Source organism: Panthera onca, chromosome A2, assembly GCF_046562875.1.
Source record: "Panthera onca isolate mPanOnc1 chromosome A2, mPanOnc1 haplotype 2, whole genome shotgun sequence".
NCBI classification, from domain to species: domain Eukaryota; kingdom Metazoa; phylum Chordata; class Mammalia; order Carnivora; family Felidae; genus Panthera; species Panthera onca.
In genome coordinates, this window is record NC_138340.1 from 11,683,366 (window position 1) to 11,710,261 (window position 26,896).

The 26,896-nt window shown below is 60.3% G+C and overlaps 1 protein-coding gene and 1 long non-coding RNA gene across 13 annotated transcripts; one reads left to right on the plus strand and one right to left on the minus strand.

Annotated features, from left to right (window-relative positions):
• WIZ (WIZ zinc finger) lies at nt 1–26,275 on the minus strand. Of its 12 annotated transcripts, none has more exons than XM_060630482.3 (13): nt 26,107–26,275; nt 24,443–24,706; nt 19,418–19,490; nt 15,456–17,593; nt 13,931–14,254; nt 9,566–9,736; nt 8,159–8,662; nt 6,681–7,079; nt 5,540–6,091; nt 3,904–4,431; nt 3,282–3,701; nt 2,806–3,001; nt 1–1,777 (listed from the first exon to the last, which is right to left on the minus strand). In XM_060630482.3, exons 2-13 carry the CDS (start codon nt 24,645–24,647, stop codon nt 1,618–1,620), a joined length of 5,670 nt encoding a protein of 1,889 aa, XP_060486465.1. In that variant the 5' UTR covers nt 24,648–24,706; nt 26,107–26,275; the 3' UTR covers nt 1–1,617. The 12 variants fall into 12 exon arrangements, with proteins under 12 accessions (XP_060486465.1, XP_060486466.1, XP_060486467.1 ...); XM_060630483.3 differs by lacking the exon at nt 26,107–26,275 and adding an exon at nt 25,470–25,894; XM_060630484.3 differs by lacking the exon at nt 9,566–9,736.
• On the plus strand, nt 10,144–19,002 carry LOC144615730 (uncharacterized). The gene is made up of 2 exons (XR_013554286.1): nt 10,144–10,437; nt 18,072–19,002. It is a non-coding gene; the product is annotated as an uncharacterized LOC144615730 (long non-coding RNA).
• Nucleotides 26,276–26,896: the final 621 nt, after the last annotated feature.

The window sequence follows — 26,896 nt, forward strand, 5'->3', positions numbered from 1 at the left end:
TTAAAATCTCAGAAATGTTCAATAAACATTTGCAGAGCGAGAAAATAAATAACATCACGAAGGAGCCAGCAGCTCCCTTCTCCCCTCGTGTGATTCGGGTTCAGGGTGCATGTGTCTCCAGGCAAGTCACATGTCTTGAAGGCAGGCTGGTCCCAGCTCTCTGAAGGCTGCCAGCAACTGTGGGCTTCTCCCTCCCCCGGCAGGTCCCCCGCGCCCTCACTGGACCGCTCCTGCCCTTGGAGGGCCCTCCAGCTTCATTGCTTCTCTCCATCCTGGCTCCCTTCCTAGACCAGCTGCCCAGAGCCTTGGTTCCTCTCCTCTGCTCACAGGAGCCGCTTTGCCAGCCAGCCAGCCAGCCAGCCGGCCAGAGCCCCTCACCAACCATGCCACTGAGGGCCAACAGCTGGGAACCTGGGCTCATCCCCAGCTGGGTCTGGTCAGCTTGGCGGCCAACAGGAAAACCCAGGGCCTCCGGGAGCTCTAGGGGGAGGTGGCTCGATCCCAGCCCCGGCTGCCAGACGATGCCAGCCTGTCCACTTGACAGAAAAACACACGCTGGCCGCCTGCCCCGGGGTGTTTCCAGAAGAGAAATTTAATCTAATTTACATACTTCTAGGTACATCGATAACCAAAATGTGGCCACTGAAAAAAGTTAAAAGATCAATCAGCTCCCGGTCTCTAGCTGGCCCAGGATTGCAAAATAAAAAGATCCACGTTCCTTATTCTCTACACAAAACGCGTTTTTAAAAAAGTGAAAGGTCTAGGGAGCTATACATAGAAAGCAACAGTGAAAAGGAGGAGGGGAATGGGGGTGGGGGAGGAGAGTCCCATCCCCACCCCCTCCTGGGCCCCAGAGCCCCCCAAGGCTCTGGGGGGCCTTGACATGGCAGGAGGCAGCTGTCAGCTCTGAGCTCTTCCAGGCTGTTCGGAAGGCCCCTCTGGGGGGGTGGGGGGCGGCCAACAAGGATTTCCGTGGCATCATGGGCTCAGTGGGGGGCTCCCAGGCCCCAGCAGGCCCTCAGAGGGAGCGTGCCTTCCCCTGAGCAAGCACCGTGGCATGATGTGGTCGTTTGACTCAGGATCTGGGGGGCTAGGACAAATCCTGGGTCTCACGAGGTGCGTGCGTGCGTGCACGTGTGCCTGTGTGTGCGTGCATGTGTGTATGTGTGTGTCTGTGTCTGCGTGTGCGTGTGTGAGAGGATATTCACAGGGGCAAGAGGGAACCAGGGCAGGGGTCTTTGGGGTCTTTGCAAATGGCCACGGATGGCGAACATAGCCCCGCCTGGCTGCCAGATGCGGGGGAGCGCTGGCCTTCCTCCCCTTGACCAGATCAGCTGCCACCACAAGAGACCTGGCCTCTGCCCCTGCTGGACCAGGTGGGCGTGGGCTGAAGGAAGATGCGCTGTGTGTGGCCCCAGAGCCCTCGGGCTGGGGGAAGGGCCACTAGCTGGCTCCTGGCGCCCCGGCTGTAGTGTGCCCGGCCCCCAAGGGGTGCCGGTTTGAGGTTTTGGCTTGCTCCTTTGGAAACGGAAAAGAAAGAGGGAAGACAGGGTGGAACAGACGGAGGAGAAAGAGAAGACAGAGGTGGCACGAGAGGGAATTTGGAATGCTTCTGTGTCAGGGCGCCTCTGCCGCCGCTGTCTGTGCCTGCGGGGCCCGGGGCTCCTCGGGTGGGGGGTCCGCTTTGGAGAAATTCATCTCCAGGATGTGCCGCTGTAAGTGCCGCACCCACTCCTCCTGGATGGAGAGGGGCCCCTGGAACTCCACGTCACAGAACCTGTGGGGGAACAGAGGGGAGGCCGAAGTGCAGCCCAGCCCACGTGCCCGGGCGTCAGGCACACCCGCCACGGCTCACTGTGCACGGTGCAGGCCCAGGGCTTCAGGGAAGGGGCCCTTCACGGACGGCTTCCTCTACCCACCCCTGGATGATGGCAGGGTCCCCTACAGACCCGCATCATCTCTAGGCTCAGGGAGGTCTGCTGGCTCTGATGCTGGGAAAGGGCCGTCGGGCTTCCAGGGCCCCTCTGCCATCTGACTGAAACACATGAGCTGAGAGGACAGAGACCCCAGAGCAGCAGACCCTGCCCTGCCAGGCCCCAAGACAGAAGGATGGCAGCTGGGGAAAGGGGGTCAGGCACTAACTCACACCCACCCTACTCGGGCACCCACCTCCCCAACTCCTTATGCCTGAGGTCCCATGGGAGGCCTCTCAGAACAGGGGCCCAGGACCTGAGCCTGTGATGCCATAGACTTGGGTTCGAATCTTACTTCTGACTTGGCCTATGTGGTCTGAGGCCACCTTAAGTGTCAGACCCAGTTTCCTGGCTTCTGATGGATGCCTGGACTTTGATAAAAATGAACTAAGACCTTCATTTGTCTTAATCAGACAAGCACTTGTCGAGTGCTTACCATGTGGCAGGCATAGTTCATGTGTTTCATAAATACTCAACTTTTTAAATCTCATGACAAATCTATTAGGTAGGTCTGTTGTCAACCCCGTTATATACATGGGAGCATTGAGGTTTGGAGCAGGAAGCCCTTGCCCAAGGCCACTACGCTGATTAGGTGTCAGAGCCAGTACTGGAAACCAGGTCTCGTTGGCGACAAACCTCAGGGACCCAGCCTAATGCTCTGAGGTGCCGCTCTCTGTTAAGAATCCCTTAGCCTGGGTCCAGCCATGCTCTGAGGCAGTCCTTAAAGCTACATCTCCTGACTGCCACCAACCCCTGTGCTGTTCAGAGGTTCTGGGTGACTAAGCCCCAGGTGGGTGGTCTTTCTCCCCCGCCGCCCCAGGGGGCCACGTACCTGCACTTGAGGGTGTAGATGTTGCCAACAAACTTGACCAGTGATGTCTGGGGGGGCCGGGGTACCAGGGAGGGGACCGGCCGGACCCGGGGTGGGGGTTGCCGCACCTCCTCCAGCTTCTGCTGTAGATCATTGGCCTCTTCACCCCCCCGGACCGCAGAGGCATCTGGAGGGCGGGCTTGTCGGCGCTCAAATTCTGAGGCAGGGAAAGGTACGGGGAGGGACAAGACATAAGCCAGAGGGCAAGACCCCCGGGAAGGCAGGTTCCTGCCTTCAGCAAGCATGGTGTGAAGGCTGTGGGGAACTGTAGGACAGGACAGGACAGTTGGCCACTGGATGCTGCCTGGGCCTGGGGGAGGAGTGGGGAGGGGGGAAGAGGTGGGATGGTAGCCAGATGGATGAACGGGTGAGCAACTGGGGAAGTGACTAAGGGCAGGTGCCCCTCGCCCTCAAAACCCCCTCCCACCAGCACTCACTGTTGATGTTCTGCCGCTGGTGTTCCTCAGCCTTCACAGTGCCTGGCGGGCTGGCTGCCAGAGGCCGCTCACCACTGTCAGCTGCCCGTCCAGCCTCAGGCCCTGGCTCACCCCCAGCACTGCGGCCCACCACAGCCAGGCCCCCGGGTGCCAGCCCTAGGGGCGGCCGCTTGTCACTGTCGCGGCCATGGCCAGCACTGCGGAACTTCTTGGTGAATGGGCGGCCGCCCTGGATGTAGCTGCGGTAGGCCCCCACCTTCTGGGGCCGGTGCTTGATCCACTCGCTCAGTGTCTCAATGGGTGAGCCGTTTACACACCACTCGGTCACGCCAAACTGCCGCAGGTGCGCCCGCGCGTGGCTGGCCAGGGCCTTGCGGTTTTCGAAGTAAAGGCCACACAGCTCACAGCAGGCCTCGGTGGCTGCAGGCAGAGGGGGTGCTGCTGAGCCCCAGCCCAAAGGCAACCAGAGTGCCCAGAAGGCCCTGCCCAGGTCAGGAGTCAGTCCCACCTCCCACCGGGGCCTCGCCATGGGCCCCTGCCGGGGGTCAGTGTGTGCATAGCACTGCTGGGCCCTGTGGGCCCCGGCAGGTGCCCTCCCAGGACCCTGCCACTGGCTGCTTACAGGAATGGGAAGTCTTCTCGTGGAGGGTCTTTGCCTTGAAGGGCAGTTCAGTCTGGATGTAGGTCTTGGCCTTGACCTCTGCTGGGAGGAGGCGGTCCTCCTGCAGGGGCCGCTTGGCTGCCACTGAGCCCAGGTAGCCAGTGGCTGTGGGCTTGGCACCGGTGATGGGCGCCAAGCTGAGCTCTCGAGGAACTTGGGCCGGCCCAGCTCCTGGTTTGCCTGGGCGGCCAGCCATTGGCGCCAGCGGCAGGGGGGCCTGCACAGGCCCTGGAGCAGCCGTGGGGGGCCCGTCCTCAGCCAAGGCGGGGGCCAGGTCTCCAGCGGGCGGCTCTTTCTTGATGAGGCACGGTTTGGACTTCTTCTTGAGGATCTCCCGCAGCGTGTCGATGGGCGAGCCGTTGACAGACCACTCGGTCACGCCCATCTGCCGCAGGTGGGAGCGCGCATGGCTCGACAGGCCCTTGCGGTTCTCGAAGAACTCACCGCAGAACTCACAGCGGATGTCACGTACAGGCTCTGCCCGGGACGCTGCAGGGGGTCCAGGGTGGGGGGGAAGGGGAGGAGAAGGAGGCGGCGGCTGCGGCGGGAAGCCTCCAAGCTCAAGGCTAGTGTTAACTGTCCCGTCCATACGGCCCCAGACCCAAATGACCCACTCCCTCATCCACTTCCAGGGGCCCCTGTGTACATCCAGCCCTTCTGCCTGCTCTGTCACCTCAAATCCTAGCTGGCTTCAAGATGATCCCCTGTGACATCATGAAGCAGTGAGAGCAAGTGCTTCGTTGATCCTGGGCTCAGAGGCCAGCTTGGCTGTGACCCCCTTAATGTTACGCTGGGCTACGCTGGGCAAACCACTTCCCCTCTGAGCCTCAGTTTCCTCCTTTGCAAAATGCAGATAGAAACTTCCACCTTGAGGGAGCAGTTCAAAGCACATGGCACACAGCTGGTAATGAAATGCACAGAAGCACTAAGAGAGAGAGGCCTGGGCCATCCTCACCTGCTCAGTACACGACTCAGCCGACTGGAGCAGAAAGAACATGGTGACATGCACAGTATGACTACTATATACATACCAGGCACCGTGCTGGGTGCTTTATACCACTTTGGAACTATACAGAGCTTGGACCATGCTTATCTTCATTTCCAGAAAGAAGACACTTGCCCAAGGTCACATATTGCTAGACTGCTGAGCGCTTAACTTGAACCTGACTCCGAATGTCAAGCACTTAGCAACCAGGAATGTCAGAAAGACCGTTCAGATGCCCACTCAGAGTGCCTAGACTCCTGCCGGTGGAAGACATCACGAACTGACCCCTGTCATCTTTCTCCCCAGGAATCTGGTTGGCAGACACTACCAATCAACTAAAGATGGCCCCAGAGATAAAATCTTTTTGCCATCATCCAATGGCACAATTCTGCCTCCCCAGAGTAGATGAAAGAGCATCAAGAAGCAGCTCAGCTGGGATCTGCACAGCCAGAATGCACAGCTAACCCCTTGTCCTCCAGACCTGTGTATCCTCCCTTCTACTTCTACCGTGGGCGCTTCGGGTACCCATGAAGTGCTGGGATGAGGGTGGGGAGGGGGCCCGGGGAGACCCCTCTACCTGTTTTCACTGCCCTGCCCCGGGGTCACACTTACACAGGTTCAGGGGGGCCATGTCTTCCCGCGGTGCCGCCCAGGGACCCTCGGATGGGTGAGGCTCCCCATGAAGGGCCCCTGGCAGCATCTCCCGTTTGATCTCCACCCGCATTTGTTCAGGCTTCAGCTTCTTGGGCAGGGAGGGTGCGGCCAGGCCTGGGAACATCTTCCGGGCCGTGGGAGGAGGAGAGGCAGTAGGTGAGTGGCCCAGGGGGCTGCCTGGTGGCGGTGGCAACTTCTTGGCCAGGGGTGAGAGGTGAAGGTCTGCGGGGCTGCGGGCTTCCAGCGAGCTGCCAGGACCTCCGCTGCCCATCACCTTGGCCAGGGCTTTCGGGCTGGGCCCTGGTGGGTTAGGGGGGCCACCAGGCCGGGACTGGGTCCGTCTCTTGAGGATCTCCCGTAGTGTGTCAATGGGCGAGCCGTTGACATACCACTCGGTCACGCCCATCTGCCGCAGGTGGGAGCGCGCGTGACTCGACAGGCCCTTGCGGTTCTCGAAGAACTCACCGCAGAACTCACAGCGGATGTCTCGAGCTGGCTCTGGGCCCGAGGCTGCAGCAGGAGAAAGGAGTAATTAGCATCGTGGGCACCATCAGCATCGTCGCCTGTGGGTCTCCTGGTCGGCTGGGCATGGGCAGCAGCACGCCCACAGGCTGGGGTGGTGGTGGAGGGCAGGTGCAAGCGAGGGAACTGAGCGGGGTGGGGGCCAGACGCTCAGCAGGAGCGAGGGGAGGCTCCAGAGAGCGCATGGGCCCTCGGTCCTGGCAGAGAAGGATGGAACTAAGACTCCACGGCTCTGCGGGTCCCAACAAGGACAGGGGGCAAGAGGGCAGGAAGTAGCAGCCTAAGTGCCAAATGCCATCCAGACCAGGGGCAACCACGGGCACTTTCCACACCAAAAGGTAGCACCCCACCCTTGGCCTTCATTCTCAGGGAAGGTCACAGGCACGGAGGTCAAAGGCCAGGAGAAAAGGCCTAGCAGCCAACTGCCAGCAAGATCTCTGGGCAGAACCAGCCCACTGCCAAGGGCCCCTGTCTACTCCCTGCCCCAGCAGGAAAAGAGTAGGGAGGGGGCTGCGACCCCCCCGGGAGGGGCTCCAGGGCCCGCAGGGAGGAGGGAGCGGCTGAAGCGAGAACCTACAGAGGTTGAGAGGAGACGGCTCCACATCAGAGGCCCAGAAAATGCCGGCGGCTGCGGCGGCCGAGAGGTCCTGCTTCCCCCAGGGGCTGGCCGTACCCGCGGCCTTCAGCTTGGCCTTCTTGGCCGGCGGTGGGGGGGGGAGCAAGGAGAGGGCCGCAGAGGTGGGAGGAGGCCGCCCCAGCTGGGCCAGGGTGCCGCGCCCGGGTGGGAGGCGGATCTGGACGCCGTCCCTCCTGATGAGCCCGTGGAGCACGTCTATGGGGGATCCCTTGGCGTCCGGGTCGCTGACGCCCAGGTGGCGCAGGTGGGCGCGGGCGTGGCTGGACAGGCCCTTGCGGGTCTCAAACCAGGCACCGCACAGCTGGCAGTCCAGCTCTCTGCCCCCGTCACTATCTAAAGCTGCGGAGACAAAACACAGGGGGGGGGTTCACGGCCGCCACCTTGGCCGGCCCTGGGGGACTGAGGCAAGAAGACCTGGTGTGATTCAAGGCTGCCCAGGCCATTCGGGGTCCAAGACTTGTGCCGCAGATTTATTTTAAGAGGTTTTGGGAAACAGAAAGTCCTGTTCCCTGCCTAGCCCTTTGGCATCAAGGTGAGTGTGGACAGCTTAAGAACATGGGGCAGAGAGACGTGGCCAAATTCCAGTGGTACAATCTGATGCTCCCAGGCCCTCTTCCCTGGGACCCCAGCTTTGGGAGCTGTATGGGTGCAAAGCAGGGGCCCCACCCAGCTGCCAAGCACCATACAGCAAAGGGCAGACCTGCTCAGGGCCTTGCTCCTGAAAGCACAGCAGACAACGGAAGCAGCTTCATCAGAACATGAGGTGCCAACTGGGGTGCCCTGTTGGGCAGGGGGCTAGACCCTGGGCTCACCCTCAGACTCAAACACAAATGTGTGGGAAGGCCTGACTTCCTAAGGGACATCATGCTAAACCTGCTCACTGCACCTGGGGTGGGGGTGGGGGTGGGGGTCGGGGTGAGGGTGGGGTCTTCCCAAACCCTACTTTGCCAAGCCCACAAGTAGCCTAGGAGGTGTGGCTCCACCTATGGGCACCGTTGAGGTGCCTTTGCACATGACAGCCAGGAAGATGTGAAGACAGGACCGACTACAGGACCACCTGCCTGCCTATAGGACCCAAGATCCCCCTCCTGGGAAGCCAGGCCCACAGGAGTTCTGGTTACTTTCACTGTCCCAACCCTCAGGCTCAGAGGAGGTCAAGAGTGTCCCTAAGTGGCAAGGGTGACCCTGATGGGCTCAGCAGCCACAGTCAGGCCTCCAGGGGGAGGAACAGCAAAGTAAAGTGGGAGGCAGATGATAATATGCTGCATGGCCAGCCCAACAGGAGACACAGTGCTCTGACCAAAATTCTGACCCAATGGACCCAGGACGTAGGAGCTGCAGTCCCCATTGTCCCCACCCTGGGCTCTGCAGCCCTCCCTGTGCCAGGACCTCCCTCAGCTCCCAGGACCCGCACTCACTGAGGTTCAGGGGCCCTTCGTCCTCAGACTGGGGCCACTGTGCCTTTGGGGAGGCTGGCCGGGGGCTCAGGGACAGCTGGGGGCTCTTGTCCTCAGGATTCTTGGGCGTAGGGGAGCCCGCCAGGGCCAGTGGTGCCTTCTTGAGGAGTGGGGAGTTGGGTGGGTGGGCCAAGCCTTTGGTGGAGAAGCCGGGTGGTGACTTGATGGCCTTGTTGACAGCAGGAGCATCCAAGGGTTTGGCCAGGGCAAGCAGGCCAGGCCGGGGAGCCCCAGCTACCACCTCCTTCGGTGAGTTGGACTTCTTAGACAGGCCTGGGGGCAACCCAAGGGGTGTGTCAGGCAGACCCTTTTGTTTCACGAGCTCGTAGAGGAGGTCAATGGGGGCACCGCTGCTCTCCGATTCGGCCACCCCCAGCTGCCGCAGGTGGGAGCGCGCATGGCTGGACAGGCCCTTGCGTGTCTCAAAGCAGGCACCGCAGACCTCGCAGGTGGTCAGGCTCTGGGCTGGAGGGCGAGATGAAGGCCACGAGAGCTGGCTGTGAGGCCCCTTGAGCCCTGCCCTCCCACTTCTCCCCCCCCACCAAGGACCCCACTCACCCAGGCTCCCCGCAAGCCTCCCTGATCCTTAAAATGACCCTAATAAGGCAGGAATCAGCCTGTCCAGTTTGCAAATAAGGAAACTGAGTCTCAGGGAAGAGTTGTGCCCAAGGGCACACAGCAGGAGACAGAGCCCTCCGTGGTCCAGCCAATGGAACGCCTTTCAGATATCCAACATACCAGGGTGTCCTGGCAACAGGTGTTCACACAAATGCTGACCTGCCAGCCACACGGTTTCCAGAGCTGTCCCAGCCAGCCTCTGCAGCTCAACTCATGCCCCAGACACTGGGTTGGAGACCCCAGCCACAGTCCCTGCGGTGCCCTGCACCCTCTTCTGCAGAGCCCTTCCTTATCCCTGCCTGTCTCCTTCTCTGCCTCCCTGCTCCCCAACTTCAATGACTCCAAGGACAGGCGCCAGGTCTGTTCTGCTCCTCTCACATCCCTGGGGTCCGGTGCAGTGCCTGTTACCACTCAATAATGATCTGAATGTCAACACACAGATGAGAAAATACCATGCAAAAGATCACACAGCTAACCAGGGCCAAAGTCAGCAGATGAACTGGGTCTGAGTGTGAGCTCATGAAAACCATGCTCTTTCCTTGGATGTCCCTCCCTCGCCCAGTGAGGGTACAGCTCAAGGCCATGCATGCCCAGGGCAACAGAAGCTCGAGAGAAGACAGCTAGATCTCTCCTCAGTGTCTTGAAGCGAAGAGAAAGCTGTTGACCCCGCACTAACCCCCAGACCCCAGAGTTCCCTATGAGTGTGACCAGCCTGACCAGCACCCCCACCTTGCCACCTGGGCCACTCACCCTTGAGATCTGGCAGTTCCTGCTTGCTGCCATGAGGAACCTCTGCAGCCACTTTGCTGCTCAGCCGATTGGCCACCTGCTCCAAGGGCCCAGGGACAGGCAGGCTCTTCTTGGGGAGCGGGGGGGAGCCCAAGTCCATGGCCACCATTGTGTTTTCCTCAGAACCCAAGCCTGTGAGGTTAGGAAGACAGGCTCAGCCCAGGCTGGGTGCGAGCTGTCTACCCCCGTAACACTGAGAGTGGCGGCATGGAGCCTTCTTCCTCATCCTTGGCAGCTGCTCTCACCCTGGGAGGCGACTCACCCCATGAAAACAGGGGCTCCATCCATAACCCCCAGCACCAGTAAGACCCAGGGATGTCAAGGCTGCCCACTGACAGCCGGGACTAGGAGCAGCTTCCACGCACCGGCACACAGACTGGTTGGGCAATACAGTGTAAGCAGAGACTGCCGTCCTAGGAGATCTGACAACAAATCTCTCTGGGCAGAACGTGTGCAGGGGAGCATGTCAGTCTTGGGGGCAGCTAGGTGGCAGTCAGAAGGGGAATCCAGTAAGGGAAGGCCAGGGTCAGAGGCCAGAGAAGCAACACAGAGGTGAGAAGCCAAGGACAGGAAGGAGGCTCCTCCAGAGGAGGCTCCCAGGACTTGGGAATCTGCACCAGACAAGACAGCTGGGGCTGCCGAGACAACTCAGGGCTCAGAAGTAGTCTACTTATCACAAGCTGAGGCCTAAGTGGGGGAAGGTGAGAACGGGGAGCCTCCACCAGCAGGGATCTGAATCCGGACAGGAAAAGTGGGAATCACAGAACTTTGTGGGAAGTTTCCGGCCAGGAAGCTTCCCTGAATGAGCGGTGTATGAGAAGACGCAGTGGAAGGTATGTTTTCGTGGTCTAGTTTTTCAGAGAAGGGGGCCCGAGTGGCCCGCTGAGCCCCAGGTTTAGCGTTCAGGGCATGGAGACAGCTCTGAGGATGAAGGAACTGTGTGTCAGATGGGGCTTTGAAGTCGTTCAGTGCCCTGAGCAGGAAGCCACGCAGGTCCCCTGCTCAGTCTGAGTCCTACGGAAGCAAGGAGAAGGCAGGCAGGGGAGGCCACCGGGGTACGGGACACCGAGGACTTTGTCAGAGTCGCCGGGTGCAGTGGGCGCGTCTGTCACATAGTGTAGGGACCGTGTCTGAAGTGACTTGGAGTGGGTTTCCGCGCCGGAGGGACCGAGACTGAGGCGAGGGGCGCTCCCGGGGCTCCAAGGGGGACAGAGGACATCTGTCAGACGGGGCGAGGGTCCCACGGAGCGGCGGCGGAGAGTGTTTCTGAAACCCGGGACTCTGCGAGCTTCGACAGGAGGCCCGGGGCCCGCGCGACCGGAGGGCCTGGGGGGGGAGGGGGAGTCCCGCAGACTGGAAGGCGGGCATCGGGGGCGGCGGCAGGGGGCGGGCGGAACGCCGACTTTGCCCTCCCCGTACCCTCCCCGGCGCGGGCTCTTACCCGGCGCGGGCGCCGGCCCGGGCCCCGGCTCCGGCTCGGCCTTGGGCCCGTCCCGCGGCGGCGGCGGCGGCGGCGGGGGCGGGGGCGGCGGCGGCGGCGCGGGGAGGGCCGCGGGGCCCGGGCTCGGGGGGCTGGGCGGGGGCGCCCCAGCGGGCGCGCGCTCCCGGGCGCCCCCCGCGCGCGGCCCCGCCGCCGCCTTGCTCTCCGCTTTTGTCACTCGGCACTGGGCGGTGGAGGCGGCCATCTTGGCTCCGGCGCACGCGGGGCGGCCGCCCCAGGCGGGAGCAGCCGAGCGCCGAGCGCCGAGCGCCGCCGCCGAGCCCGCTCCGTTCCGCCCCGCCCCTCGGGGCGCACCCAGTGTGGCCGGCCGAGCGCCGAGCGCCGCGAGCGAAACACTTGTCCCGGCCCAGCGGGCCGGAGGGGGGGGGGGGGGGGGGGGGGAATGGGGCCGGACCCTCAGGGAGCCGCCTGCACACCGGCTCGCGGAAGCACACAAGCCGCGCTCGGCCCGGCTGCCAACTGCACCCCTGGCCTGGACGGGCTGGGACACTCTTCCCCAACCCTGGACATTCCTAAGGCTAGAATGGGAATCCTCGGGCCACAAGCATTTGCCTTAACAGCATTCAGGCTCCTGGAGCCCCGACGCCTGGAGCTAGAAACTGCGCCGGGACCCTGTTCCTTTCCCTATCCTGGAAGACTGCCCTCCGTGTCGGAGATCCTGGAAGACACCAGAGCCCAACTACGAGGATCCCACAACATCATCCTGGTATCCAAATGTCCCCGCCCCAGCCCCTCCGGCGCCGTCCCGCAATCCTACGGAACTCCCCACACGACCGCCGGCACCTCATTCCAGGCACAACCTGCTTCTCCCCGACACCAAACCGATCGCCCCCAGCTGGTCCCTGACAGCTGGGTGGGGCCAGAATCTGACCGTTGTCCCGCCCCCAACCTGGCACCCGCCCCCTACGGCTCACTTAGGTGGGAGATGCTTCTAAGAACAACTGTGCAGGGCAGGGCGGGTGCCAGGACCTAGCCTTAATCTTGGGCATCCTTCCTCAAGGCAAGACTTCCAGGATCTTCTGAATCACTCATTAACGGCCCTCCTGCTCACCAGGTGTTAACTGGAAGACTGATCAGGGCCTCCCCTCCTACGGACAAGGCTAGGGCAGTACCAGACTGAATCCTGGCACCCCAATGGCTTGGCCGGATCCATCAGCACATAACTAGGGGCTGGCACATTGGTCTTCTCCTAGGAACAAGTGGACCAAAGCTGAACCTGACTGCTGAGCACATGCTACCATCCCTGGGTGGCCTGACCCAGGCACCAAGTAAGGAGTGTGAGCCTGACATTCAGGCCTCTACCTGAGTGACAGAAAAAGAAGGCAGCAGGGCTGGAACTTACAAACTACCTCCTGTGCCTCCCAGTCAACCTCAGAGCCAGCTCCACTTCTCAGCCACCCCTGAGAAACCACAAACCTAGCCAGGTGTGTGAGCTGAATGCCTGGGGACAGCCTTCAGCAGAGGCAAGAAGCCTGAGGTCACATCCCTACAGTCTCTTTCGAAACTGTGACCTCCACCAACCACTATGCCCTTTCTGTGCCTTAGTCTTATCCAAGGAGGAGAGGGGCTTTGATAGTGCCACCCTCCACTTTGCAGACCCTCAGGTCTCCTTCGCCAGTAAGGGGGCTTACAGATGAGTCTAGTGGAGGTCAGAGTACAGATCTAGGTAGGACCCTGGAAGCTGCAGGTAGGAGAAACAGAAGGAAACTCAGCCCCAAGCAGCCCCTGGACAGTTCCCCCTGTTCAGGGACCTCCTGCATTCCCCAGAGCCCACCTATTCCTCACTGCCCAGTTCTCTGCTTCAAGATTCAGTAAGGGCTCCCACAAAGTCAGCCGTTGCAAGGCTGGGGCCTTCATCTTTCTGGCCCCTCAGTGGTGCCCATTCCCAGGCTCCTTCACCAAAATATTACTTCTGGATTTCCCAAGCCATCCTCCCCTGGAGAGACCACCGAACATGGTTCAGAAGTCTCACTCTGTTGCTTTGTGGCTGTGTGGCAAAGCAGAGGACCCACAGTCTCTCTCTCCGTAAAACCAGAACACAACAATCCTTAGCTGCACTGAATTGTTTTGAGGCGTAAATACGGTGAAACTTTAGTATACACAAGCACTCAAGTTACGGGAGGGGTTATAAATGCTGCCGGACAAAGTAGGCACCAATGAAAATCTAGAATGTGGACTCTAGATCTGCAGTGTCTGAGCGAATTGCAACTAACCTTGCACTAGCCACATTTCAAGTGCTCAACAGCCATAGGCGGCCAGTGGTGGCCTATAGAACACGTATCTAGAGAACCTTTCCGTCTCAGAAAGTTCTATCGGAAAGCACTGCTCTAGATAGAAGACGTTTTTAAGACCAAGAGTGGTAGAGCCTGACTTGTCTAGGGTTTCAAATCCCAGCTCTGCCACTTCTGTGTGTCCCTGGGCAAATTAATGAATTTCGTTGTGCCTCAGTTTCCTTATCTGTAAAATGGGGATTATAATAACACCAGCCTTATATCGTTGTTGTCAGGATATAAATAAGTTTGTGTTTGTAAAGTGCTTAGAACCTATCTGGTTCCTAGTAAGAGCTGAATAAGCATGCATTAAAGTCACTGTCAGGCAGGGCAGGGACTAACTGGATCCAGAAGCAGCCCTGGCCCAGCCCCTGAGTAAAAGAGAAATAACCCCTACATGGTAGGGCAGTTTTGAGGACAGTTGTCAACATACTTTGAAAAGTGACTTGAAACCCTCCCAGGAAAGCAGAGTGGCTGACCCCCTCATACCCCCCATCTCTCTGGGCCCCTGAGGAGGGTCAGGGCCCCAACCCCCTCTGCACCCTCTCCCCTTACCATCTCCGTAGGCTGGCCCAGGGTCCTCAGCCCAGGTGGGTGGAAAGGGCACTGCAAGAGGTAAGCGGGGCCGGCGGGAGGTCAGGAAGCCGCTAGGCGACCCCCCAGGCTCGCAGCCCAGGGGGCTGGGGGGCCGCTCAGCAGCCGAGGTGGCCAGCAGCTCTTGTAGAATGTTGATGGGTGACACGGTGAGCTCCCAGTTAGTGATGCCAAAGTCACGCAGGTGGGCCCGGGCATGGCTGGAGAGGCCGGCCCGCGTGTCGAAGCCAGCCCCACAGAAGTCACAGCGCATCAGGCTGAAGGTGCCTGGGTCGAAATTAGCCACTGTGGAGGGAGAGAGGACATGGGCTGCCTGGAGGGGTGACTCTCTGGCCCCAGCCATCCCTGTTCCCAGGGGTTCTCACCCTCCACCCTCCACCCTCCACAAATCACACAGCCAGTGCCATCCCTGACCCGGGACACCTCCCTTTCCCATTCACACTCCTGCCTGTGTGAGCTCACACATCCTCCCGCAATTCCTGCTCCAAGAAGCCTTATGTGCCTGGCCTTCCAGATTTCCCCCTACTTAGCTCTCGCATCAGGGACTCCACCCTCAGAAACTTCTCTAGTTGTGGATTTGCAATCTTTTGGGTGAACGTTCGATTAAGAGCCTTCTCGTGTCTACAGTACACGCCTATTTTTGCTCACTGTCACTCCAGTGCTGTCAGTTAAATCTTTGTTGAATGAAGAAATGGCCAAATGGATGGGATCCCCTCCCCTAGGAGTCTGCTTCCCCCCCCCCTCCCCCGCCCACAACAGCCCCAGGCAGAGTCAGGGACCTCCTCTCAGCTTCCCCAGCCCCTGGCTTTCCCCATCACAGCCCTGGTCACTCACCACCATAACTGCCTGGTTTTGTGGCTGTCTGCCCCCTGACCCTGACCCCCAGTGTACGCGCACACATGCACGCATGCGCACACACGCTCTCAAACACCACACCAGCACCTCCCCCAAGTGGGATCCACGTTCGCCAGCGTCAGAAGCACCCAGGGCAATCCTGTTGGAGACAGATCTCCAGAAACAGAACCCTGGTCCTGGGAATCTGCATAGCTCACAGGCTGCCCTGGGGTTTCTGAGGCCGGCCAGGGTCCCACACTCCTATTACTGGGCTGGGAACTCCAAGAGAGCAGGGACTGCTATTTCCTTCCCTGCTGTGCCCCCAAATGCCCGGAACAGAGGGGACCTCTCTCAATAAATATTCGCTGAGTGAAGACATTAGTGAAATTCCCTGCCTGGGGCTGCCTCCTCTGCCCATACCCCTTCCTCCAGCTGCTGGAAGGGCCAGGGCATCGGGGCGTCCCCACACCTCCACCGATGCAGTGGCCTTTGCCGCGGCTCCCAGTCTTCCAGAAGGGGAGGCCCTGACTTCCCCCTGCTTGGCGCTATGGGAGGACTTAGAGTGAGGGTTGCTCGGTTCAGAGCTCAGCTGCCCAGCTGCACGTCTCGCGGGCCTCGGAGGGAGGTGGGTGCCAGAGCGAAGCCGCCCTACCTTTTTTCTTCTTCTTCTGGAAGGAGAACCTGCGCTCAATGGCCTTCACCTCCTCGGCAGAGATGAAATGCCGCACATTGTAGCTGACGCCCACACGGTTCAGGTGGCCCCGGACGTGGTTGGCCAAGCCGATACCGTTGTGGAAGCGATCCGGGCAGTAGGGGCACTTCCGCTCCTCATGCTTCAGTGCCACCGCCGGGTCCCCATCCAAGAGCGCGTCCAGCCCCAGCGGGCTGCCCAATGGCGCGTCCAGGAGCAAGAAGTCCAGGGGGTGAGTGCCCCCCAGCCCCAGCTCCTCGGGCTGCAGCCGTGGGGGCACCCGGGTTGCTGCAGCCATGACCTGTGGCCCCAGCTTTGCCACCAGCACAACGGGCACCATCCCTCGGAGCTGCTGCCGCTGTGCCCGAGAGGCCTCAGCTGCCCTCAGAGCTTTTCGGAAAGTCCGCTTCAGGTCCAGGGCCAGCTGTGGGATGAGGCCAGGGGAAGCTAGGGGTGGAAAGACCCCATTTTCAGGGGAAAAGTCCATTTCCGAGGCCAGCGGTATGTCTTCCTCCTCCTCTTCGCTCCAAGGGTGTCTCCGGTCCCCCAGCTGGCCTGGGAGCCCCTGCGGGTGGACCACGCTCTTGTTTCTACCGGGATGTAAGGAGTAGGGGGCAGATGCGAGAGGTGAGGGGAAGGCTGGCCTTCCCAGGGGCCTCTGATCTGAGCCGCGCAGAAGTGGCTTTGACAGTGGGAAATCCCTCATGCCTAGCTGCTGGCAGCCTGGGCCAAAGGCCAGGCTGGGGTCATATCCAGCAGGGTTCTCCTGCCACGTGGGGGCCAAGAGCGGCTCAGCTTTGCCAAAGTAGTCCTCGGCAGCATCAGGGAAGCGGGCATATGCCTCCTGGCTGGTGCCCGGCTGGCTGGCAGGGTCCTCCTCAAAAGCCTCGGCATCCTCCTCCCAGTGGGGGTGGGCATGCGCGAGCCTCATGTGCTCCCTGAGCAGGCTCTCGCTGGGCGCGGGGAAGCCACAGAAAACGCAGCCACTGAGCCCCAAGGAGCCTCGGTAGGGTCGATAGGCGAGGGCGGTGGCATCAGGGCCCGGGCTGCCGGCCCCGCTGCCGCTCCCAAAGGGCTCCCTGGCGGGCTGGCCCGGGAGCTCACGCACGTGCAGCTTGGCATGCTGCACAAAGGCCTTGGAGGAATTGGTGCCAAAGATGCACTTGGGGCACTGCAGCCGTGCCTCCCGGCCCTCATCTCCCGGGACCTGCTTCAGTTTCTGGATCTCTTCAATGATCTTCTCCCGGGAGGCCTGGTGCAGCTGGCGGTGCTGCTCCAGGGCACTGGGGTCCGCAAAGGCCCAGCCACACTCTCCACAGGCCAGCGGGGCCAAGTCGGCAGGGGGCTCCTGGCCCGGGGCTCGGCGGTGCTGGCTCATGTGCTCCAGAAGGTGCTCCTTCTGCTTAAAGTAGATGCTGCACTCGATGCACGGGAACACGGCCGGCTCCTCGTCCTCGTCCTCATCTGGGCTGGCCACCCCCTTGGCCACCTCCTCCAGCAGCTCGCACAGGTAGGGCCCCGTCCGGACCGGGGCCAGCAGCGGCTGGAGCCGCTCCACGGACGCCTCCGAGTTCACTGTCCAGGTCTGTGTGGCTACCTCCGAGGCCGACCTGGGCAGGCCCCAGTCGGATGGCTGGGCCAGCCCTTCAAGGTCTGCCAGGTGCTCCCTAGTGTCCACCACCGTCACATCCAGTGACTTAGCGCTATCTTCTACTGGCACGAGCACCGTCCTGAAGGAGGTGAGGGGCAGGGGCTGGGGTGGCAGGTCCCGGTGCAGCCCTGCATCCTGGGGTGGGGCCTGCTCATCTGTGTCCCGGAGCCAGTCGAACCTGGGGTGGCCCCGGGAGGCCTTCTCCAAGAGCTTCGGTTCACCCTGATGGTGCAAGAACCTTCTAGAGCCCTCGAGCTCAATGTGGGGTTTCATGGTTCTCACAATGACCGAGTCCTCGAACCTCTGCTCAGATGTGAGGCCCTCCCTGGCTTCCTGGACCAGGGGGTGCTCCCAGGTCCCCTGGCCATCAGGGGGGCCAGGGAAGTGGCCCAGGAGGTGGGGTGGTGGGGAGCCCGGCTGGAAGTCCAGGCTGCCTCCATCCCAGCAACTGCAAGGAAGTGCCAATTGGGACAGGTTAGCCATGGGACTCAGTCTCCCTTCCTTGGGCAGGGGAGGGGATCCTCGTAGGCTCTGAGACAAGCCCCGGAGACCCAGCCCAAGGGCAACCTCAGAGGGGCCGGGAACATGGAGGTGAGGGTGGGGAGGTATGGGGAGTGCGGGTGGCGCGTCCAGAGCTGTTAGACCAGAAAACACATCCAGCTCCCAGGCTGCACCTGTCTATATAGCCCAGCCCCATTGCATGGTGGGAGAGCGTACAGGGTCTATCAGGGGTCACACCAGGGTCACAAGGCATGTCCTCAAGTCTGGTGGCACAGTCAACTCTCATCTGTCCCCCAGGAGGGCCCAAGGCTCTGATCTGTGCCCCCAAACTGGGGTGATTTAGTTCATCTAGTCTCACCTCTCCAGCAAATTTGGTGCAACTCTGTGGCATAAACAACTCAAGGGAATGCACTTTTCCCCTGCAGCTCCCTTCCAGGAAGGGTGGAGTCAGGAATGGTGGAAGGATCCTGCTCAGCCTCTAGCCCCAAGGACCCTGGCCTTCTTTGGGGGGAGGGGGAAGGCGAAGCAACCTCACCGGGCCTCAGTTTTCCAATCCTACAAATGGGGACGAGTCCCAAAAACCAGGAGCCTCTGTGTCCTTATGCAGCACCTAAGGAGCTTTCTCGTATCCATAATCAAAGGAAAGTTTACATGAGGTATGTGCTCATTTAAATAATCACAGCTGTGGGGCACCTGGGTGGCTTGGTTGGTTAAGCACCCGACTTTGGCTCAGGTCATGATCTTGCGGTTGGTGGGTTCGAGCCCCGTGTCAGACTCTGTGCTGACAGCTCAGAGCCTGGAGCCTGGAGCCTGCTTCGGATTCTGTTTCTCCCTCTCTCTCTGCCCCTCCCCCACTCACGCTCCATCTCTCTCTGTCTCTCAAAAATGAATAAATGTTAAAAAAAAAATTTGTTGTAAACAATCACAGCTACGATCCTTCAAATGGGGGCCTTGACCCCGTGAAGTGTAAGGAGAGGAGGACACAGCTCAGTGCTGGGGGGAATGCTTCGCTTCACTAGATGCCTGGCTCCTGGTGAGCCCGCAGTCAACATGGGTTCTTCTTATCACTGTCCCTGATAAATCTCCCTTCGTTTTCAGGACCCTGACTCCAAGAGGGGCTATCGATCGTGTCTACCAAACAGGTGAACACATGGCTCCACCAAGAGGCTGAGCGGAAAGCAGGGGGTCACCTCTCTCAGCCCCATCGGTGACATGTGATACTACCAGGACCATCCCCCCAGGGCCATGGCAAAGATTCAGTGGGGTAAACCTGTGCCAAAGCTATCATTTAACCCGGTACAAATATTATTTGCATATTAGCACCCACCAAGACTTAATACAGGGTCCCTGCTGTCACCACTGCTGTCACTTCCTGCTCCTGTCCCACCTCCCTTGGGTCCTCAAGGCCAGCTTGTGAGATGCATCTTAGGGACTCTATTTTGCAGATGGGGAAACTGAGGCTTAGAGAGGCCTGGCATCAGGCTAAGGGCCACCTGGCAGAGACAGGACTCCAAGGGTCTAACCTTCAGGCTCCTGTCCCTCTGGCCCTGCTCCTGGCAGGGATAATGAGAGTTGACTGTCTGTGTTCATCCCAGTCTTCCCCACCCCCTGCACACGCCCAGGGGCTTGTCTGCCGGGAGCCACCTCCTCCTTCCTGGCCTCCTGATTCCCTCCTTTCCCCTTCTCACTCCCCAGGGGGCTTCTTTTGGGCCTAGGCACATCCTGCTTGCCCCCCTGCCCTCCCTGACGTCAGGGCCAGCGTGGCACTCACCAGCTGCTGATCCGATGGGTGGCGGAGGTGGCACGGGGGAGGGCTTCGCTGAGGCCGGGATGGGGCTGCCCGTCTGCAACAGAGAGGGGAGACCCTGAGGGGCTGGGGTCCCCCTGGCCGGGGTCCTTCACAACACCCCAGCTCCGGGAGCCCTGCCGGGCACCTCGGAAGGGCCTAGCCGGCTCCCCACCCCTCTCCCCTGAGAGGCCTTTGGCCTCTGCACTCCTGAGCCTTGAAAGGGGTTTCTTTGGAAGAGTCTCTTGGGGGACCCAAGGGGTATCCTGCCTTTAACCCTCCTCTCTTTGCCCCCACCCAGCAACCAGGGTGATTTTTAAAAATCACACCCTGGTTAAAACTCACCTGACCTCTCATCATACCTATAATAAAAGCCAGATTCCCAACCACTACCTGCAAAGCCCTGAGAGGTCGGACCTCCACAGCAGGTCTCTCCAGCCTCAGCTCCCTGTCTTTGACCTTCACTCACTCTGTCCTGGCTCCTCTTGATGCTTCAAGCTCACCCAACCCTTTCTGGCCCCAGGGCCTTTGCATTGGCTATTTCTTCTGTCTGGAGAGTCCTTCCCTGGCCACTGACCAAAGTGAGCCCCTATGACTTTCTCTCTTGTCTCCTGTTTCATTTCTGTCTTCGAACTCTCTGAAATTGCCTTGTTCCACTATGGATGACTGCTTTCCCCGAGTCCCTGCAAACAGGTAAGCTCCCCCTGAGGGCAGGGACTTTTTCAGCCTCCTTCACTGCCGCATCCCAGGGCCTGGCACACAGCAAGTGTGCAACCAATAGTCGCCAGTTGATGAGTGAGGAGCCCTAAGCCCGAGCTGCAAAGGGCCTATCCCTGCCTCCCAGGCCCCCTTCCAGGCCTCAGTCCTAGAATCAAATCCCCTCCTGGGACCCTTTACACAGATAGAGCCAACTCTCCATTATCCGCCTGTGGAGCCAACGCCTGGAGCGACCACAGGAATCCTGGCCTGTGCCTCCTCTGCCCGCCGCACTCGCCTGACATGGGTGAACGTGCCAGTTGGGGTGCAGGCCAATTGCCTGGGCCAAGGTTAACACACGGGGGGAACTTGTGCCCCGTCCAGAGCCTGACAGATGCAATTGCTGGATTAACTTCAATTGGAGGATGGTCCAGGGCTAGCTCTTTGTCTGATCCCCCACGGTTCAATTTGCCCAGGAAATTGAGAGCTGACAGGAGCCAAAGAATTAAAAGTGCCATCAGGGATGATGTGGGGAATCAGAAAGTTGTGGTCACTGGCTGAGGGTCTTTCTGCTGAGCCTGAGAGAAGGGCTGTGACTGTCACATGGCCTCTGGAAGGGGAGGGTGGTGATGGGGGTACGTAAATTTGCATTTCTAGAGCAGTTTCTCAACTTCAGCACTATCCGCGTGTAGGGTCGGATGATTCTCTGTGTGGTGTAGGACACTGAGCGGCATCCCTGGCCTCTCCCCCCTGGGTGCCAGGAGCACCACCCACCCGCCCCCCCGGCCCCCAGCCCCTGGCCCTACCATCGTGACAAACAAAAATGTCTACAGACATTGCAAAAGGCCCCTTGCAGGCAGAACCGCCCCCCATTTGAGGACCCCTAGAGTAGACGGATGGGGAGCAGGGCCAGACCAGGGGTACACTTGACTGCAGGGGCCAGTGTCAGGGCGGAAGGATGAGGTGCATGTTGAAGGTGTGAGGGTTGGGAAAGCAAGGCCTGGACCAGCCAAGGGACAGAGATCTCAAAAAATGGGGTCTCTTGAGAACACAGGAGTCATGTGAGCTACTCAGGGGAGGGCAAGCAATTCAGTGGCACCAAGCCCCCGCACAGCCTAGAGGTGCAGGTCTGAGGGTGCGGGCATCCTGCTTCTGAGATTCTGGGACCCCAGCTCTGGAGATTCTGGGCGTCCCAGATTCGTTGATTCTGTGATTGGCGTTGTCTAAGGATTCCATGAGCCAGGGGGCTGTGTTGGCCTCTTTGAGCAGCTCCAGCGAGGCTCCTATTTTTAGTGGCAGCATTTTGGAGGAAGCAGGCCAAGCAGGGCCCCGTGTCCAAGACACCTGGGGGCTGGGGGGCTTGCCCAGAGGCCTCCATGGCCAGAGGGGATCCAGAAGTCCCTACAGGTCTGACGAGGTGCCCAGATGCAGCCCTTGGCAGTGGCCATGCCAAGGGGCCCTCATGGACTCCTGCTATCTTGGGGGTCCCCAAGAGGGTTTGAAAATGAGAGAAGGAAAATGAGAAGGGTGTCCACTTGCAGCTTGAACCCCAAGCCAGGCAGCTTGGCAGAGTGACCATGAATCTAGACTTTGGAGGCAGACAGATCCAAGTTCAAGGCCCAGTGGTGACTGAAGGGCACACCTTTCCCACCTGTTTCCTCCTCTGTATAAAGGGAACAGCTACCACCCATCTCACAGGGCCAGCGACGGATGCCAAGGAGATCACACAGTACATGCTCCATCCGGAGAGGCGGCGGTGGGAGGAAGGAAGGGCTGTGAGGGTGCCTGGGACGGGGGTCGGGGTTGGCTTGGAGGTATCCCAGGTTGGAAGCTGGAGGCTGGACCCAGAGCTCACTCCATGCTCTGATTTCCTCCCCAGCCTGGGTCCCCACGCAAGGGCAGAAATAGTATGTCGTTCATTCCCTGGCCCCCGTTCCCAATGCCAGGCACGCACCAGACTCCCATCAATCCTTGTGGACCATCTCAGCCCCCTAAGCCTTGGCTGCACCCAGGAGCCGAGGAGAGAGAGGCCAAACATCAGGCGGGGGCTGCAAGGAGGCTGTGGGGGCTCCAAGTCAATAGGCATAATGGAGGACAGAGAAGGCAGTGGACGCATCCGTGTGCAGACAGAGAAGTTTGGAAGTAGCCACTCCAGGGGTACCCTTGGGGGGCTCCAAGGGCAGGGGCAGTGTGAGGGAAGGCCCAGGCTTCAGGGTGGAACAGCAGCCCCAGAGGCTGTTCCTATTTATAGACATCACAAGACTCCTAGGGCAGGTGCCCAAGCCAGGAAGGGGGGTCGAGCAGGCTGAGAGGACAGCAGGGGAGGCGCTGCATCCCAAGCCCAGGCCCTCATCTAACCTCCAGGCTGTGACCCCCCCCCCCAACCAAGTCAAGCCACCCCTGCCCCAAGCCCCCATCCACTCAAGGACATCATTTAGGGTGGGCCTGGCCCCCTTTGGCAGCCACATCCCCCTCCTCTCCAGGCACATGCACTCTGGAGCCTGGCTGAGTCCCTGGAGGGAGGGAGGACGCACCTACCTACTTACCTTCCCCCTCTCTCGCCAGACCTGGGGCTTCTGCCAGATAGAGAACTGACCAGTTCCTCAGAAGCAGAGAGGATTCTGGGACCCCAGACCCTGTTTCCCTGGAGCTCTCATAAAATCAAGGTCTCAGGCCTGCCCTGGCCAGTTACATGCCGTGGAACATGGCTCTCCTTCTGTCTGGGCCTTGGTTATGAGTGATCTAGAGGAGGGGATTGCTAATGTTCCCTGAGCACTGATACTCTGCCCTCAGTCTCACCCTGTCCCCTGCTGTGTAACACCTTCAGTAGCTACCCATTACTTCCATGCCATTGCATATGTGGAGCCTGATGCCTAGATGGCCCCTGCCTGTCTGTTCCTCATCCAGGACTCCTGGATGGCCCCCAGGCTGGGCCTCACCCACTGTAGCCACAGCGACTATGTCATAACACCTGGTAGCTGGTTTGTCTCCCAGCCAGATGGCAGGGTTCATGAGTGTGAGGGTGCTATATGTGTGTGGCCCCAAGAAGGTGCTCAGTAAATATCTGAATATCATGAGTATTGCTAAGGGTGAGCTGGGGGCAGGTCCAGGATGCCTTGACACAGCATGGTGGTTAAAGACCAGGGCTGTCAAGCCAGGTTACCACCAGCTGTGGGATCATGGGCAACTAATTTAACCCTTCAGGGTCTAAGACTTCCCATCTCGAACATGGGATGATAATAATTGAGGCTACCCCAAGGAATCTTTTAAGAATGACATGAGATGATCACATAAAGGTCTTGGCATGTAGGAAACTCCTAATGAGGTACCCGGAGGTTCCTGGAAACCAAGGCCTGTAGGGCAGGCCAAGGAGATGAAGGGAGACATCTGGTGCATCAGCCTGCACTGCCCCCATCACTCTGCTGCTCCTGCCTGGTCCTTGAACACACCAGGCTCCGCCTCACCACAGGACCTTTGCGCCTGCTGTTTCCCCCACCTGGCTTGTCCTTCCCACCATTCTTTCAATGCTCCATTCAAATTCCACCCACTCAGGGAGGTTTCCCAGGTCCTCCGGGCATGATCCTAGCACTCTATGTAAAACTTTTACGGCACCTGTTACTACCTGCCCTCACGTTATTTATATAGTTGCTTATTGCCTGTCTCTCCTACTAGGATGTCAGGCCTCTTGTAGGAAGGGAGTTTTGCCTCTTTTGTTCATGGCTGTATCCCCAGCACCTAGAAAACATCCTGACACCATAGTAGTTGCTAAGTATTTAATGAATGAATAACAAATCTGGAGGTGGGGACAGTATGAGACCCCCTTCTGCTGGGTAAACTGAGGCACAAAGGGGCAGCTGGTGTCCCTGACTAGCCAGTCTCTCCCCGGCCACTAGAGGGCACAAGCTGTTTTAACCTGTGGCTCAGGAGCAGGACTCACCCACAGTGTAGCAAGAGGGAGCTGGAACAGACTGATGGGACTGGGGTACACCTGGGGAACAAGTGGGCTCTCAGGTCAGGATGCTCAGGGTGCTAAGCTGTGCACCTGTATCCAATTAACGAGCTCAGAAGAGGGAACCAGGCCGACCCGAGTTCAAGCCCCAGCTCCTTGCCACCCCCTGTGGGGGGAGGGCATTCATCGGGTCTGTTTTCACAACCATAAAATGGGAAAATAAGCAGAGCACAAAGAGAAGGCTCCGGACCCAAGCAGAATCAGAATCCCATCCCAACCCCTGCTGGGCTGGGTGACCTAGCCCTCTCTGAACCTCAGGGACCAGGCTGGATGCTCCCCCAGGGCCGCAGGGCCCACTCTCTTACCAGAAATGCCACTTCTGCCATCCAGAATGTCTCGGGGTCCCTCCTTGGTGACAGGCAGGTAATGGGTGGACCGGAAGATGCCACCTTCCCCCTCAGCAGCCTCGGCCCCACCTTCGATGTCTTCCCTCGGTGCTGGGCCGGGCAGTCTCTCGGGGCCACGAGGACGATCTGGGGCGGCCAGGCCGCCTGCCAGGGGCCCATCCATGGATGCTGTCTGCCTGGCTCCACTCAATTGCTGGTCTGGCTCAGCAAGGCATTGTAAGTCTGGGGGCAGAGAGACAGGTGCTCAGGAGAGGTGGGAAAGGGATGCTGCCTTAGTTTCTCCTACCTCAAAGTTCCAGTCCTCACCCTTGCTACTCAGTGCCTCAGTTTCCCTCCCAGCCCAAGAGAGCTAAGTAAATGGTGCTGAGGCCCTGTCCATATGCATTGTAACCCGGATGGCCCCTATCTTCCGTGTGACTCAGTCTCCCCACGGGGAACTCCTCTTTACACAGCTCCTGCACTGTGCTGCCTCAGTTTACCCCATTTTTTACACATGCAAATTCATGGACCTTGTTTTCTTCCAGCATTCAACCTATCACTTCTCCCAGATGCCTCCTCTCACTCATGCTCCACTGCACTTTCCCCAATTGTGCCCTCACTCCATGTACAAGCAGATCCTCTGTCCCTGCTTTAGCATGGATCCCAGCCACTTCTACACCCCGATCCTATACATTATCTCAAGTGCCCCCATCATTACCTCTGCACTTTTCCCACACTCTGACCCCTATCCTCGAAGGACCTTAGGGTTCTCCAGCATTAACCCTTCACCCTCACCCACAGCCTTAAGTGACCCCAGCATTAACCCCTTCTCTTCTCCCCAACACTCCCTCATGCATACCCAGCCTGGGCTTCTTCATCCCACCCTCCCAAGATTTCTCTAGTCTGCGGACAAAAACGACGGATGGGGCTCCTGGTCCAGAAATGAGGACCCTGGGGAGGCCGAGTGTGTGAGGGGGTGGGTGCTGTCCTCTCCACCTATAAATACCTTCAAGGTAACGGCGGAAAGTGAAGGGCAGGAATGAGGCGCCCTCCCCAGGGAGATGGTGGGGAGGCCGGGCCCAGGCAACCGGGGCGGGGCCCGGGCTCCAGGCCTGGCTGCAGGCGCTGCCCTCGGGGGCCTGGGGGCTCCCAGGGGGCCAGTCCGTGGCCTGGCAGTCGTGGCGGGGGTCCCTGCCCAGGCCCAGAGGAAGCACCTGCGGGTGCCCACCGGGTGGGCACTGCCCGCGGGGAACAGGCGGGACCGCAACTTCGGAGCACTTTGGCAGCGTGGGAAGGGGCCTCCCGCCTGGACACCCCCCGGGGGTCGCAGGGGTGGGGGCGGCGCCGCGCCAGCGCACCCCTCGTTGGGTCAGGGTCCGGGAGACGCTCCCTCCGCCCGTGCACTTCGGGGCGGGAGACCCCGTGGGACGCGCCGAGGTGGGGGGGGGGGGACACCTGCCCCAAGACCCCCGCTCCTCCCCCCCACCGGAACGGCCCCGCCCCCGACCAGGCCCCGCCCCTGCAGGCCCCGCCCCCGCCCCCCGCCCCGGGGGGTCCCGCCTGTCCCGGCCCGGCCCTGGCCTCCCCCTCCCCGCTCCGGCTCCGCCCCGCCCGCGGGCTCCCCAGGCCGGGCCGGGCCTCACCGGGGAGGCGGCGCCGCCGGTCAGGCGCCGGGGTTCGAAGCTTCCCTCCTCGGTGCGGCCGTCGCTGCCGCTACCGCCGCTGCCGCTCCCGGTGCCGGTGCCGCGGCCTCCGCAGCCGCCGCCGCCTCCACCGCTCGGGGGACATTGTCCCTTTAAATCGCTCCCCCCGCCGCCCCGCCCCCCCGGCGCGCCGCCGTGACCTCAGCGCGACAGCCCCGCCGCGCCGCCATGATGGGGAGGTCCAGGCCCCCCCCTTTCCCCCCCCCCCCCCCCCGTGCCGCCCGGGGTGGGGGGGCGGTCAGCGGGCGCGCCGCCATATTGGGAGTGGCCAGGCGGGTCACACTTAAAGGGCCCGCGCGGCCTGAGAGTCCAGGGAGAGGGTCTGTTTCCATGACAACACACTTGTCCCCCTGCCCCCAGTAGCTCCTCATCACCCTACTGGTTCTTCCAATGCTAGGCCTGCGAATAGCAGCAGAAGAGTGAGGAGGGGGCAGAGAAGTTCCCCCCTGAGTCATTTCTAGGTCACTGAGAACTCCACCCAGCCAATCCTTATCCTTCAGTCCCTTGCCCCCAGTCCGCTACCTTCCAACCACAAGCCTTCTCCCTCCTTTCGCATTATCCACGCTGGACTTCAGCGCCTCCATGCCCCTAGAGCTGCCCTAGGTCCCCAATATTAAGCCCCTTTTCTCCATCCAATCCCAAGGATCACAGCCTCCAGAACTACCCCATTGCGAATACATAAGAAGTCTGTGGCCTTCTCCCATCCACCACCTATCCACACGTTCAACCA

Bases quoted from the DNA above. Each gene is read 5' to 3' on its own strand.
- WIZ (XM_060630482.3), bottom strand. From the start codon at position 24,647: ATGGATGGGCCCCTGGCAGGCGGCCTGGCCGCCCCAGATCGTCCTCGT. The intron at 17,594-19,417 runs GTGAGTGCCACG...ACTTCCTTGCAG, and splicing joins ACCCATCGGATCAGCAGCTG to TTGCTGGGATGGAGGCAGCC. The intron at 3,702-3,903 runs GTAAGCAGCCAG...CTCTGCCTGCAG, and splicing joins CGAGAAGACTTCCCATTCCT to CCACCGAGGCCTGCTGTGAG.